The sequence below is a fragment of the Danio aesculapii genome, chromosome 23 (genome assembly GCF_903798145.1).
Source record: "Danio aesculapii chromosome 23, fDanAes4.1, whole genome shotgun sequence".
Taxonomy (NCBI): Eukaryota; Metazoa; Chordata; class Actinopteri; order Cypriniformes; family Danionidae; genus Danio; species Danio aesculapii.
The window spans coordinates 27,567,894-27,584,848 of record NC_079457.1 but is presented as its reverse complement, the minus strand read 5'-3'; the positions used below and the strand labels follow the sequence as shown (position 1 = coordinate 27,584,848).

At 35.6% G+C, this 16,955-nt stretch overlaps 1 protein-coding gene across 1 annotated transcript in view; it reads right to left on the bottom strand.

Moving 5' to 3' along the window:
- ppp4r2a (protein phosphatase 4, regulatory subunit 2a) overlaps positions 1–16,955 on the bottom strand; it is a 26,823-nt gene extending 9,868 nt beyond the window's left edge. Inside the window, exons 1-8 of the mRNA XM_056448884.1 lie at positions 16,811–16,955; positions 13,307–13,388; positions 9,383–9,553; positions 9,205–9,298; positions 5,908–5,945; positions 5,714–5,788; positions 5,446–5,583; positions 1,763–2,049 (exon numbers count right to left, since the gene is read on the bottom strand). Coding sequence (XP_056304859.1) covers positions 1,763–2,049; positions 5,446–5,583; positions 5,714–5,788; positions 5,908–5,945; positions 9,205–9,298; positions 9,383–9,553; positions 13,307–13,388; positions 16,811–16,844 — 919 coding nt within the window. The 5' untranslated portion in view covers positions 16,845–16,955. The remainder of the gene's footprint in view (positions 1–1,762; positions 2,050–5,445; positions 5,584–5,713; positions 5,789–5,907; positions 5,946–9,204; positions 9,299–9,382; positions 9,554–13,306; positions 13,389–16,810) is intronic.

Below are 16,955 nucleotides of genomic sequence, written 5' to 3'. Positions count from 1 at the left end.
ATACCGCATGATTTCTTCCATTACCGTCACAGCCCTAATTCAGACACACAAATGCTCCCAAATATATTATGAGGGCGCATAGATTAAATTTCGGGCGCTCATACGACCAAAATGGTTGCAATTTCGAGCCCTGTAGTATAAGGACATGTATTCAGACCACAACTGAACGTTTGAAGAAAATTGAATGCCTTATTATTTAGAATTAGCTATTATTGATGTAAATGCAGCCATTCAAGGCGCATAATTGATTTATCACGGTATTGACGGTATTAGAAAATCCATGTCGTGGCGCAATGTCACACCGGTGATGACTATGACACCGGTGTACCGCCCACCCCTACTACCTAAATGTGTAAATTCTATATAAAGTATGAAGCTGATCGCTCAGTTCTTGTTACATGACTCGCGGTTCGCTTGCAGCATTTTGAAAGCAGAGATGTTTTTAACTAGTTGCGCCTGGCATATTCGCACGTCATTCCCAATATGCGAGCAAGCTGGGCAACTTCATTGGAAATAACGAACTTGTGGAGGCAAAAGATGCAATATATGAACGAACTATTTTATAGCAGCGTCACAAAGAGGTCTATGATTTTGAGCACAAAAAAAAAAAAAAACGACATACCAAAATACACACAACTACTCCTAACATGTGGTCAAACAGAACATCAAAGTCTACTTGTGTTTGACGGCACACACTATTTCAAGGCAAGTTTTTGTCTATTTGTTTGTTTTGCTATAGGGCTGTTCTAGAGACAATTTGTTACACCTTTACTAGGTGATTTTTATTTTGCCTTATGTCTGTTTTAGAGACACGTTACAGGTCTTTGATAAAGATCTGAAACATTTCCAAAGGAAAACAATTAGATTCCATTTGTAAAACATCTGTGTGTCAAAATCGTGATTAAAATCGAAATACTGTTCAAGAAAATCATGATAGGTTTCTTTCGCCCATATCGCACAGCCCTAATCCACACTTTTCATCCAAACTTTGAAAAGCCCTGGTGTAGACACTCGCAACTAGTCTCAAAACATACATAGGGCCCTCAATTCCATTTAATTCCAGAGTAACTTTTTTTTGCTTTAATTTTTTGGGCTTCCATTTTTTCCCACTGTTGATTTTTTACTGGACTCAATTTTAACAAATAATTTCAATAGTTAAAAGGCATGTATATTAGATTGAAATCATGAAACTTTAAATTTAACAATTTATGAAAAACTAAAAACAACACTGCCAATTTAACAATTTAAACAAAAGATTAAATTAAAACCAGACTTTTATTTTGACAGGTAGTCAGAAAGACAATATTTCATCACTTTTCAAAAATGGAAAATGTGATCAGCTCTGAAAATAACCATCTGTACTTTTTTAGCTTGTGTTTTTTTTTTATTAAGCTTAAAAAAATTTTCATTTGATCAAATAAAAAATTATTAAAAACTATTTTTTTTTAATTTTTGGTCAAGTGCATCCAGAATTTTCCTTTCAGTGCATCCATAATTCTCGGACTCAAAAAATGCAGATCTCATATTTAAATTTGTTTGATATTCATAGACAACAATCCATACTGTGATTTGATTAGGTATACTGCATTAGCTTTGATTCATTCGATTCTTTAATTGATCACAAAAATCAAACAGGTACTATTTAAATCAATGTTTATTAAACAGTGATGCATCCTGGCTGACCATTTATGACAGCATGCCTAAAAACATGTTAATACCAGGTAGAAACAGGTTAGGATTTGAAACCGTAAATAGGACATACCTTGGTCTTCATCCTTCACCTCAGCATTGACGTCTGTTGAAGACTGCGTTACGTCTGATGAGCTCTCGGCTACTGATGTGCAGGGCGAGTGCTGTTCATCAATCTCTTTCTTCATTCCATCCCCATCTTCATCGTCTTCCTCCTCCTCCCCCTCCTCCTCTTCCTCCTTGTCAAACTTGAGCCTCTTTGCTTCATGTGTCTCAGCATGTGTAGCATCTTCGTCATCACGATGTTTACTCTTCACTGGACCACTATGTAAACCTTCTGCTTCTGATGCCGAAGACTCGCTAAAACAAAAACAATAGTCCTGAACGTTATATACAGATTCAGGCAAGTATAAACTTCATTTTTAAAATCACACACAATAAAAATTTCACCATGACTTGAACAGTTCTAGGTTAATATAATGATAATATAAAATAATAAGATAAACAAAAATTATTCAGAATGTTTGGGGTTTATTTTTATACAAGCCTATATAAATACAATAGAATCAAAGATAAAACAAAATACAGTTTAAGTTTTCCTGGAGAGTCTTTAAATATTGCATGTACAAGAGCTATCAAGCAAAAATACATTTGTACACCCTGATGAAGGCAAGAGATGTTTTTTTATAACAATACAAATTTCAATAAAGGTTTTTTAACTTTTTCACCTACTTTGAGAGCCTTGGATTTATGATTTTTTGTGTATTTTTATGAATCTATTATCCAAAGAGCACAGACACATCAATTACCAAGCAATTTAGTTTGATTCTTGATTTATGAATAAGGATAACTTTGTACATAATTTGAAACTTATGTGGCACGTTTACAAAACAAAAACAGCATCGTTTTCACCCTTGTACAAAATTTGATATTTGAAACAGATTTTAGAACTCCAAAGATAACAGCCTATGGCATTTTAGTTGATGCATGTAGAAACGTTTACCAGTCATTTTTAGCACACATCCATTCCAACAATCGCTAGAAGATTTGTTTTGTTACTTTGAAATAAAAATAAAAAGTTTCTTCTTCCAAATTCTGTTCATTTTTAACAGAAAATTCAAACAATAAACACTGTTTTAATGCTCTTTGATATGGCATAACAGATCATTGCCTTGAAACAGTTGAAACAGCTGTGAGGCACAAGTGAATGTGATTATTCCTACATCTTTACAACTAATTATACAGTAGATACTGTATTAAGAAAACTGCAGAAACATACTGTTATAACCCCCAATAAAAATGCATTCAGCAAATCTCTCTATATACACTCACCGGCCACTTTATTAGGTACACCTTACTAGTACCGGGTTGGACCCCCTTTTGCCTTCAGAACTGCGTTAATCCTTCATGGCATAGCTTCAACAAGGTACTGGAAATATTCCTCAGAGAATTTGGTCCATACTGACATGATAGCATCACGCAGTTGCAGCAGATTTGTTATCTGCACATCTATGATGCGAATCTCCCATTCCACTACATACCTAAGGTGCTCTATTGGATTGAGCTCTGGTGACTGTGGAGGCCATTTAGTACAGTGAACTTATTGTTATGTTCAAGAAACCAGTCTGAGATGATTCGCACGTTATCCTGCTGGAAATAGCCATCAGAAGATGGATACACTGTGGTCATAAAGGGATCGACATGGTCAGCAACAATACTCAGGTAGACTGTGGTGTTGACACGATGGTACTAATGAGCTCAAAGTGTGCCAAAAAATGATTCCCCATACTATTACACTGCCACCATCAGCCTGAACCATTGATACAATGTAGGATAAAGCCATGCTTTCATGTTGTTGACGACAAATTCTGACTCGAACATCCAAATGTCACAGCAGAAATCGAGACTCATTAGACCAGCCAACGTTTTCCAATCTTCTATTGTCCAATTTTGGTGAACCTGAGTGAATTGTAGCCTCAGTTTCTTGTTCTTGGCTGACAGGAGCGGCACCCGGTGTGGTCTTCTGCTGCTGTAGCCCATCCACCTCAAGGTTCGGTGTGTTGTTACTGTTGCCTTTCTATCAGCTCAAACCTGATGGCCATTCTCCTCAGACCTCTGGCATCAACAAGGCATTTGTGCCCAGAGAACTGCCGCTCACTGGATATTTTCTCTTTTTTGAACCATTCTCTGTAAACCCTAGATATGGTTGTGCATGAAAATCCCAGTAGATCAGCAGTTTCTGAAATACTCAGACCAGCCCGTCTGGCACCAACAACCATGCCACAATCCAAGTCACTTAAATAATCTATTTTCCTCATTCTGATGCTCGGTTTGATCTAAAGCAGACAGTTTTAACCATCTTTACATGCATAAATGCATTGAGTTGCTGTCATGTGATTGGCTGATTAGAAATGTGCATTAACGAGCAGTTGTAGTGGCCGGTGAGTGTATATCTCAATGTATATTCTTTTTAACGGTTTGAACAAGCGTGTCGCATGCACTGGTACAGTTGAAGTCAGAATTATTAGCCAATTTCTATTTAACGGAGAGAAGATTTTTTTCAACACGTCTAAACATAATAGTTTTAATAACTCATTTCTAATAACTGATTTATTTTATCTTTGCCATGATGAAAATAAATAATATTTCACTAGATATTTTTCAAGACACTTCTATACAGCTTAAAGTGACATTTAAATGCTTAACTAGGTTAATTAGGTAAACTAGGCAGGTTAGGGTAATTAAGCAAATTAATGTATAACAATGGTTTGTTCTGTAGACTATCGAAAAAACATATGGATTAAAGGGGCTAATCATTTTAATCTTAAAATGGCTTTTAAAAAAAAAAATCTAAAACTGCTTTTATTCTAGCCAAAATACAACAAATAAGACCAACATAGGATCATTGTGAAAACGTAGCCCTGCGGACGTTTCTGGAGACAGCGAATTACGTAAGCGGAGGCGAGTATGGCTGCATTTCATTTTTTTAAACAAATGCTACAGGGCGGTGTGACGCCGTTTCTTTTCGCGCTTACCAGCTGACCTCTGTATGGATGGCATTCCGGCTGCAACCAGTTTGTCCCGTTAGCGCGCCACGTACATCGGCGGAGTTGACCACGAAGACGGGGGTTCAAGTCCGGTGAAGAGCGGTTCCAGAAAGCAGGTAAGACAAAAACCGAATCCAAAATATAAAACAAATAAGTAAATAGCAGGTTGAGAATGTGGTAAAATCTGAAAACATGGTAAAAAAAATAAAATATATATATATATTTTTTGGATTGCTTTTGAAACGTGTTGGTAGGGTTTAGGGAGGTGGGAGGGCGGCTCAATCGATAAAATTGGTTGAGTTTAGGAAAGGGGGAGGGTGGGTCAGCCGATCGTTCGCTCAGTCAGTCAGAAAGTCTGTCAAAAAGTGAGTCGACAGTAGCCTCTGGTGGGTTTACGCGAGAACGGCACTCCCAAGGGAAATTTGAGATCTCAAAAAGCGTACACAGCGGCCTCTGGAGGATTCGCAAAAACAAAAACTGCAGAAAAACGTGCCGCCAGGACGTATTTCGTGGTCTCCAGATACGTCCGTGAAGTACGTTTTCAGAATGAGCCTGGGTTGAATAAGACTTTCTTCAGAAGAAAAAATATTATCAGACATACTGTGAAAATTTCCTTGCTCTGTTAAACATCATTTGGTAAATAATTAAAAAAGAAAAGAAAATTCAAGGGGGGCTAATAATTCTGACTTCAACTGTATTTCAAACTTACCTGACTGTCCTCTCTGATTGCTCAGAGGCTTGTTCTTTGCTTTCTGTGCTGTCAGGAAGGCCGTTTGTAGCTACATTGCTGGACAAGGAGTGTTTTGGTCTATTCAGCGGCCTTGGTGTTCCTGGACCATTCACATTTCTGTTACAGACATCAAGCCATCAATCTCTTTTAAGCAATTACTAACATTTCGAACTGAATCACTGAAATCAGTGACCAATAAGGCTATTATCAAAGTTCTCCACAGTGGTGGTTAAAGTGATAAACTCACCTATCTGGAAAAGCTGAAGTGTTGCCAGGAAACATGACACCATTCATTCGGTTCACACAACTTGACCCTTTTTTCCTGTTAAAAAAAATATTATGAATAGTAGAATTAAGGAAAGCAGAATAGTTGGATGAAAGCTGATATTGAAATCCCACACAATAAACCAAAAAATAGAACATAAAGAAAGGTTCACTCACTCTGAGGTAGGATACACACAACTGACCACCATTACATTCTGGAAATAAAAAAACAAAAACAATTTAATTGAAACCAACAGGAAACATAACTGAAGGCATTGTACTTCCAGAGAATTTACAAATTTACTCACCCTCCACCATCTTGATTAAACATTGGATTGGTAAGTAACCACTGAATTGTATGAACAAAATACATAGTATGAACAAAATTACTATGGAATTTAATAATTAACATTGAATATGTTAAATGTACCATCTTAATGTAATTATAATAGGATTTTGGCAATATTGCGACTAAACTTTATTTGATGTAAACACAATAATTTGATAGAAATAATGCAAGCTCATAATTGCAGTAAGCATAATCACATTAACAAAGGTGGCATAGACCAATTTTAATTCAAGTATTCAGGGATGTAAACTACCTTAATAGCACTTTTCCAAGTGTGCATCATGCCTGCTTTTGAGTAACGCTCTTGGCTGTTAGATCACCCTATGGAGGCAAAGCCTGTCTTCTCCATGTTATCAAACGAGACTTCAGTCCAACTTTAAAAATTAATAACACTTGCAATGAAATTTCCTGAAAGATGGTTTTGGTCAATTAACGCACTGGTTATCAAGCTGATGTAGGTTCAGATGTTCGTTTTTGTAAAGATTATGATTTTAGATAGTAATTTAATGCTATAAAAATGGGGCATGTCATCATGATTGACAGTTGTGATTGACAACTTCTCCAAGCAGACCATCGGAGCTTTGAGAGGAGACTGAAGTATCAATGTTCGATTTTTGTGTTATTTTACCATGATAAAATGAGCTGTTCAGCAATAAACTATCCTTTCTGACCTGCAGGATCTAATTCATCACTGTTTGTTTGGTAATGTGTGAGCTTTGTCGGGATTCATCCTAGTTGTTTGCTGATAAACACCTAGCCATGACGAGGAAAAGCATCTTGTCGTCTTACAGCTTAGTCTAATTTAGGCAAGACTGTATGAAAGATTGGTGAGAGGGATGTTTTTATTAAATTATTAAAAACAGTTTACATCACAGATTTTGAATAAATGGTATATTAAGCGTTTTTAAATGCAAGTGCTTATATTTAGTTAGCGAGCCTTTGTTACAGTGCAGATACAGGCAGTCAAATGAGAAGTTCAGGGGCGTGGTTGATTTGACATACACGCGTTTGGTTGGAAGTTTAATTCTGCAGCTCAGTCTCCGGCTCCATCAGGTAGTCCTACTGCGCATGCCCAGGCTCCTTTTTCAGTAGTTTTTTCTACCGTTTGTGTCCATCACGAGGCATTTTGCATTTGAAGTATTTAATGGAAAATGGCACTGTCGCGTTGTGCATATTTTTTTACAGTCTATAGTTATTTCCATTTTGAACACAGTGCGTGTGAGGGTGAAGGTCCAGTGTGCCATCTATGGAATGCGATTTCAAATCTGTTCGCAGTTTTGTTAGTCAGGTGCATGAATGAAAAACTCTTGTGGATTCATTCGGTGACCAACAAGTTCACACAGCTCTATGAATGATATCCGTGACATTGTAAAACTTCCCCTACACTCCATATTCCGGAATTCTGTTAACTCCTTAACACCAGCCTCTGTTTGCTCATTCCGAAATGGCATGAAGAACTTGACGGCAACGCAGACGAAACCCAGCTAAAGTGGTATTTCTATGGCACAGAATTCAACCATACAAAAGTGTTTTGCATTAGGTGGAAATAGATCAAAGTGAAAGGGAGCACAGTCGCTCCGTGGTAAGCACTGTCGCCTCACAGCAAGAAGGTTGCTGGTTTGAGTGTATGGGTGTTTCCAAGTGCTTGGTTGCAGCTAGAAGGGCATCAACCGCATATAACATATGCCAGAGTAATTGCCAATCGTTCATTCTGTTGTGGTGACCCCAGATAAATCAGGGACTACGCAGAAGGAAAGTGATTGAGTAAATAAAAGTGAAGTAAGAATAAGAAGCCCAATTCACACGATGCGTCAGCGTCAATGCTTCCCAATCACTTTGAATGTGTGACATCAAGTGTTGTCGAACTGAATTGTGGATCCATCTGCACCGCTTCAGTGGCGTTGCTTGCTACAGAAGTTGGAAATTTCTCAACTTTTCAAGTGCCAACGGAAGCATCAGCCAATCAAATCGCTTAATGCAAATACCCCAGCTCAGACAGTAGCCGATTGCGGACTAATTTCATTGGCTGATGCTGCTATGATGATCACGTCAGCCCCAACATCAGACACCCCCTCCATCAAAGGTTGACGCGGAAGCCCCATGTGATTCGGGCTTGTTGGAACAATAGAATAATGCAATAATGGAAATGGCATGTAAATGGGATTAAGTGCTTTGCTCATGACATGTAACATTAAATTGCGATTAAGCCCTTACTCTGATTATTAGAAACAAGCACATTATTCATGAACAACTAAATGTAGTTAGTGACCAACATTTCTATATTCAATAGGGCTGGGACAACAAATTGATGGACTGAAATTTGAGAATCAATTCTGTGTTGATTTTGAGATGAATTCAATGAATTCCATCTCTCTTTGAACTCATTCTGAGCTTAGTTTTTACCAACAGATGGCGATGTATGCTTGTACAGCCAATCCTTACAATTATACTTCTTAAAACTAAAATATTCATTAATAAAAGGAAAATTTAAGGACATACAAGAGTGTTCAGTACAAGAGTGGTAAGCAGTTTCAAACTGCCAAATCAAACACAAAACAAACTTAATTTTGGCCGGATTTGTCCAAATGATGTCAATTCAGTTAGTTATTTGAAGTATACCAGGGCCTTTATGCCTATATTATAGCTTTTCTTTGTGGGCATAAGAGTGAATGATTAAAACCTAGCATAGAACGCCATCTGCTCTTCAAAACCAAGCTCAGAATGGATTACAAAAAGAATCATGATCCATTCAAAAAAAAAATTAATAAATTTAATTAAAAATAAAATAAATAAATAATAATAAAATAAAAGAATAAAATTAACTAGAAAGAAAGAAATAACAATAATAATCATAATAATAAAAGAAAAGAATAAATTAATTAAAAATAAATAAATAAATAATTTGCAGAACTGATAAACAAAACTCAAGACATCAATTTATCAGCCCAGCTTAAAAAAATCTAAAAAAAAAAAAAAACTCATACAAGTTTGATACAAGTGGAGGGTAAGTAAATGATGACAAAGCTATCATGTTTAGGGAAGAACCATCCCTTTAAGTAAATCTCCATTAAGACATTAAGAAACCATGGCACAAATTAAATCTATAATAGAAAGTATCAACATACCTTCTCCACACCCCTGAGGAACTTGTCTGTTCCTGCGTAGTTTCTTTTTGGCTCAGTAAGCAGCTCACAGAGACGTTGAATAGTGAAAGGAATCCTAAAAAACAATTGTTGCAACTTTATTATGAAATATTTTCACACAGGAAATAAACACCTGTGGAATATGTTTATCGTGTCTTACCCGTTGTACCCATTGACGATTTTGAGAATCCTCTGCTTCATTTCTTCAAAAGGAATGTACTCAACATTTGGATTTGCAGGTCCCCGCTGCTCTGGACATGAGGCTTTAAAATCATCCATCACTTTTTCCAGTTTGAAGAGGAAGTAGCTTTTAAACTGAGACCACTGAATCCTAGAGGCATAGTAAGGAACAGCTTCAATAAGATAAAAATATGACGAAATGGGCAATTCTAGAATAAATTTCAAGATACTTCTCATTTACAGTACATACATAGATGACAACAAAATAATTAGCCCACCTATGATCAGTGGTGTAAAGTAAATTACAAATACTCAGATTACTGTAATTGAGTGATTTTTCTCAGAAATTGTAATTTACCAAGTCGTTTTAAAAATGTGTACTTTTACTTTGACTCGAGTACATTTTTAATGCAGTATCGCTACTTTTACTCCACTACTTTGCTTCAACCTGCAGTCACTACTTCATTTTTTCTTGTCTATGGGGGTTAGAAAAAAATCAGTCCTGTAATTCCCACGCACATAGAAGGCAAATCACATCCAAATAAACTACCTCAAGACATGGGCAATTGATGATTGCAGTAAACTGTTTAGAAAATTAAACGTGTCCAAGATGTCCAAAATCTTTACACGCATTGACCCAAAGACTGTTTAGATGCATGTCACTGATGACAAGATGACGGATGTCCGAAATGGCCTTAAACACCCAGCAAGCACAAGACGTCAACATGACGTCAGATTGACGTTGTACCCCAATGTTGTGGGGATGTTGCATTTTGTTTGCAAATAAAAATCATGTTGACGCCAGAACACAACATTATGCCTACGTCAATGTCTAAGGCAAACCTAAAATCAACCTAATATCAAAGTAAAGACGTTGTGTGGATGTTACCACTATGATGTTTATCAGACGTTTTATTTTGGTTGCCATACCTGACGAATAAATGTCAGTATTTGACGTCTTTATGACGTTGGTTTAAGATGTTGGTTCGACGTTGGATTTTGGTCAGCTTCTAACACAACCTAAAATCAACGTCATTGTTATAACACGACGTTGTTATAGGACATCAAAATAACATCATCATTAGACGCTGGCTAGACATTGAATTTTGGTCACCTGACATCACAACCTAAATCTAACCTAATATTAACGTCTTATGATGTTGTGTGCCTGCTGTGCAATACCTAAATGCACTACAGAATGTTACGTTTACACACATTCACAATTTACATGTAAATGTATCAGCTTTTTACATCGTAATACTCACTACTCTTGAGTACTTTTGAAAGGGCTACGTTTTACTCATACTTTGAGCAATATTTTCAACAGATACTTTTACTCTACTGGCACTACATTTTTAGGCAAGTAATGGTACTTTTACTTAGGTATGATTTTTCAGGACTCTTTCCACCACTGCCTGTGATACAGTAATTTATATATATATTTTTTAAGTGAGATTTAAATTGTTTGATGGTATTTTTTTCTACTGCTTGTTTCGTCTTCAGAAAGTCTTATTTGTTTTTGTTTGGTTGTAATTAAGTGTAAAAACTGCAAAAGGCAATATTATTATTATTATTATTATTTATTATTATTTTTGCCTAGTAAGTCTAGTTAAACCTTTAAATTGCACTTTAATCTAAATATTAGCATCTTGCAAAATAACCACTAAAATATAATGTAGTCATCATGGCAAAAACTAAATTCATTAGCTATTAGAAAAGAGTTATTAAAACTACTGAGTTTAAGAATTAGCTGAAAATTTCTCTTTACATTAAACAGCACTTGGAAAATATTACACCACTTAATGAGTAGCAGTGTTTCCTCTAGAATTTTTTTCCAGCTGTAGTGGCAGGCCTTTTACACAGATCTTCCAACCACCTACATTGCGTGGTGAACGTAATATTACAAGTCAAGATCGCATTCATGTAATACAAGCATGCGAATATCTTCGATTGTGCGCCGATTTCCTCTGTTTGTGCACAAAACATTTTGCACGCCCTCAAATATATGCTGCTCAAACACAGATTTTCTTGTGCGCTCTCAAATCACGCTGCTGAAGTGCGATTTAGTGTGTTGAATGTCTCCAATAGACCTACAGAACGGCATTGATGTGTCCTGAAGTAAAGTGAAACGGCCATGAACTTCAGCAAGATAAAGTCATTGTATGCAGAACCATAGACCTTTATCTATAAACTATAATTATGGAAACTGTGTTCATCATAACTGAAAGCTATGATGAACAATGCCTCAAGCACCGTGCAGCCCTGTCAGTCAGTCAGTCAGTCAGTATGTAACCTTAAAGGGTTAAACAAATAACACACAGCACTACTACGATTACAGAAAAGTTCCCTCTGTTATAATTCACTTGCATTTAATACATTTTGGTGCAATTATAATTTGTGCTATTTAAAAAAAAATAAAAACAGCAACAACTGAAGGTTTTGAATGAGAAGCTGTAATGTAGCCGTGGCAGGAATGAACTTTGGTGTGGCGCCCCACCATGAAAGAATGAATGAATGTAGCGGAAACCATGAGTAGGTCAAAACTCTTTTTCCCCCAAAATAGATTAACTTCTAAAAAAGTGAGTGACTGTTATAGCTTGCTAACTGTATGTAAGGAACATATGATTGAGGGCATGAGTTACTGTTGCTTCACACCAATGCACTATGGTTGTATGGTTAACCGATTCTGCAGTAGTAGCGCGAGTAGGGAACTTCAAAATACTGGCAATGCCGCTGTAGCCTACAGTATGTTGTGCTGTATGTGTGACAGTAAGCTACTTTAAATGATCTTTTGAACACTTGTGTCTGCAAATAAATTACAACTAATTTTAACTATAAGCTGTCTATGGCATTTGTTATAAAAAGAAAACACCACTGTTTTGAACATCATATATTTATTTAGGATTTCATTTTCTCAGTTTGCCTGTAACTTATTTGACATCTTCTGGAACATGCAGAATTGTTAGTTTTTAAAAACCACCATTTACATGAATCAAAATAGCTGCATCTGCATTTAGTTTGTACTTAAAATGTTATTTTACCATCATTAACGAATTACATGTTTTAGAATACTTTTTTCTCAGTCAGAGTCTGAAACTCTGAAATGGGGGCGTTTATTAGTTGTAGGTTTCACAATTGTGTAATTGATCTACATTAGCATTTACAAGCGCAAGTCCATCAGTCAGATATTAATGGGGGCTTCTAGCAACAATGTCACCAAAACTAATAACACTGCACATGCAGATCATGATAACCACAGGTACATTTCCTCAATACCACAGTAAAAGTAGATTAATAATATTTTCAATAAAACATTTTATGAAAAACAACAATCTAAAGACATTATTTATTTCTAAATAAAAATGCACACCTAATATCACATTTAAAAAAAACAAATAATATTAAATTACTCATTTTATATATGTAGCACTTAAATAATCTAATAAATTAAATGAGCATTCCACAATTCTGATTTAATTTGTAGTTTTATTGGGACAATTGTGTGTCAAACTTTAATGCTTCCAACTGAAATTCATTGTTTATTGATCATGTAAATGACTGGTTAGGGCTGGGTGATAAAACCTAAAATCAAAGCCTTGATTAACTGAACAATTATTTCATTCGTTTGCTTTCTTTTGGCTTAGTCCTTTATTTACGATTAATATATTTTCAGCGCAATTGTTTATTTACTTGTATAGAAAAAATGTCTTGTCTAAACAAAACCATAGGTTATTTTCAACTATGTTGACAACACATTTAAGAGTAGGGTCGAAGTAGACACTGTTTACAGAAGCTAAATCTTTGTAGATCAGATAAATCAACATGTTACAGTAGCATATTCTCTCCACAACAGTATAAACATGCATTTGAATAGATCAGTTTGTAAAAGTACTGCTGAACTTACATGGTCTCTCCCGTTCTTGCAACATGCGATAGAAACTGATCCAAAATTGGGCAGCTTTCCTTGTCTCCCTTCTTCTCGAAATCTACAATGAACAAAAAAGTAAACAATCATGCTTCATGGAGGTACTGCAGAATGTTTATTTAATGCTACTGCATCTTTGGGTAAAGTTGGTTTTATATTTGCACATTCAGACTTTCACCTTCTAAATATAATTTCAAAGTAATCTAATATTCATGCTAACAGCAGTCAATCACTATCAGAGTACAACATTGTTTACGGTCAATGAAATAGTGTTATTGTTGTTTCGAAGTCATACTTCTGACTTCAGCACGAATATTCGAAGTAGTGTGGTAAACAATATAGGCCCCATGTCATAAGTTGTGCTTATAACAGTACGTAAACATAATAAATCGGTATAACCCTTTTGAAATTCTTCTTTACTACTTTATTGAATGTCAATCTCTGAATATAAAGCCAACTGTACCTCAATCTATTGCATATTGTGCTGGTTAACATTATTGAAACATTATTTAATTAGTACAGCCTTTTTAAATTGCGTGTGATAGAGGTTTCAGCAAAGTTAATGAAATATCAACAGTTGCATTCCTGCAGATATAGTGGTGGTTATTTTAAGGTAAAGTTGGTATTACATTCGCACATTCACTCTGTAACAATTTGTGACATGCTCCCTATCAGGCATGGGACAATAATCGTTTTCAAGGTTTAATGCAGTTTTTAAAAGTGAAGGTTTTAAAACCACAAAAAACGTTATATCGTTCCTAAGGTATATATTTTTTTTGTTTGTTTTTTTTACAAAGAGTTTAAGATTAGATGCAAAAACCTTTAAATGCCGTCTGAATTTTTTTTAATAAAATTAAAAATCTTTATTAGGCTCCTGTGTGTAGGTTCAGTAGTACAAAGGCCTAGATTAAAAGAAGTTGGCCGAAGGAGAACTTTTCAGTCTTAAACGATAGTAAAACAAATTGTCAAAAAGAATTTTAAAAAATGAAACCCTGCGCTCAGCTGTGAACCGATTAAATACTGGAACGGAGAAAATGACGCTCTTTTATTATCAGCTGTCAGTCAGCACCCACTCTTTTTTCCTGGTCATTGCACCCTTGCCGTGTGCTGTGTAAAAGCAGACAATCAGATATGAGTCACTTTTAAAAGATGATGCAAGCAGGTCATCAAAAAAAAAAATAATAATAATAATCGGAAACAGTCACAAAATCAGAACTGACCATCAAGATTTGCAGTGTAAATGTAGCCTTGTAAACTAACATGCTATGTGCATTCGATGTGCTTTGCACCCGAACATTGCAGTGGCTTGCTTACTTTATATCTAAAGAACAGAAAGAGATCCAAAGATGCCTTTTTTCAGTTGTAAAGAAATCTGTGTTTTGTAAACTAATTAACAAAGCAGAAGTCAATGATTTACTTTAATTATTTAACCTGACATCTTTACCAGGGCTCAACAATAAGGACTGCCTGATGGCCCGGGGCTAGCGTGAGAAACGCTCGGGACAGTAGACAGGACCATTACTGGTCCGATCGGGCCCATGCTGCCTTGTCACTAAAGTTTAATTTGTCAATAGCATGCAAATACAGTCTTGGAATTGAGAAACAGCATGTGCTTTTAAGCCTTTAAATGCTACCTTTTCTGTAACGTCGTAAACAGTTTTTTATTTTGGATCCTCTTATCTGTTTGGATGTTTTGAGCATGTTATTTTTTTTCCGTAACTTGGTAAAAACTAGCAAAAAGACTCAAATCAAACTCAGATCAAATCATAGGGCTAAAAGAAAATGTCTGTCTCTAACGTCATAGAAGCAGACATTTACGTGGGTACAACACAATGAAAAAAATGAAGTGAGGTTTTACACAGTTTACCATCAGTTTGGCAAGTCAGCTACCTTTTGTTAAATATTGTAGAACTGCGATAAAACATCTGCACATTTTTCATACTGCTCTTTTTGTTTGCGTAACACTTAGAATTTCGCTTATCATTTATTGGCAGGGAAAATAAAAATCTGAACCACTGGGGAAAAAAATCATTCGTGTTGAACCCTGTTTACTGTTCCAAAATATTTTAAATGTTTTTTTAAATTAAATATATTGTGTTCAACAGAAAAAAAGTTTTTTTTTACCCAGAGGAACATATTTTAGAGCAGGAATCACAATATTGTCATACTGTGAAACCGTGATTTTTATCCAAAGTTTTCATACAGTCAGAATCTTTTACATACCATTGTTTACCATGGTACATCGAATAGTCTGTCTGAAATCACATGCAAGTTCAATTCAATTCATTTTTATTTCTATCGCGCTTTTACAATGTAAATTGTGTCAAAGCAGCTTCACATAGAAGTTATAGTAAATTGAAACTGTGTCAGTCCAGTTTTCAGAGTTGAAATTCAGTAAGTGTGACTTCAAAACAACATTAGCACTATTTATTTGACTGCGAGTATTGTTGTACTTTGATAAACATTGACTGCTCATATGATTTCCCTGTTAAAATTTGCAAAGAATACTTTTCTGAAATTATAGCATAAAGGAGAGTCCAAATGTGTGAACATAAAATTAACTTTACCTCAATCAGAAAAATATCAATCTGTAAATATGTTTTATATTTTAAATGAGGAAAATAAACATGCGTTATAGATGTGACAGAAAACGTTAGCACAGTACACAAGTTTGCAGTACACAACATAATTTGATTTGCCTATTTAGAATTTGCGAAGAATACTTTTCTGAAATTATATTAAGGAGAATGTCTGAATATCTGAATATAAAACCAACTTTACATCTATATTCTATCATCATTATTTTTTATATAATGTTAACATATACCTTCTATGTGGATTTATGCTTTGAGTTTTTGCTGCAAATGTCACATCCATAATGCTGGAAATGCTCAAATGTGGATTTTTAAAGATATATTCAGTAAAGTATATATTATATATATAAAGTATATTTAAAGTATATTCAATGTCTTATCTAAAACCAAAATAGATACCATAAACAAGACCATCATGTCAATTTCAAAACATCACTCACTGAGTAACTTTGATTTTCCTTTAACAAAAGTCACCTATAATCTTCATCAAGGTTAAGTCGCGTAAACAATAGCCCGAGAAACTTTTGTGCTGACTATGCAACGAAGTTACTGCAAGTAAGAAGTTGTGTCAGTAAATAAGTGACTAAAGCAGTGTATTCTCTCCTCACACTGTAACATCAGACCTGCTCAGAGCTAACCGGCTTTCTCTCTGTCCCCGGATAACGGACCACTTTATTAACTTCCGACCGGGTATATCTTCAAGGTCAACTCCAATACATTTTCTGTGTACTGTTAATAAACCATCACCCCCGATTATTGTTGATACACAAAGCTTTCCCGGTGGAATCAGCACCTAGCATCAGCTGCTAGTTTGATTCCCTAGCATAGCTCACAAGCTAACGAATCTACCAAATCTTTTTCGTTATCCGTTAGATAGCCCCCGTAGTACCTCGAAATGCTCCCAGAAGCGTGTCGATTTCCATTGTGGAGGTATGTTTGCTACTCTCTGGTCTCTCTGAGTCCAGCTGGAAACAGAAAGATGGCAACAGCGACACGGAGAAAACAGCAGCAAATCTTTAATATGGCGCCGGTGA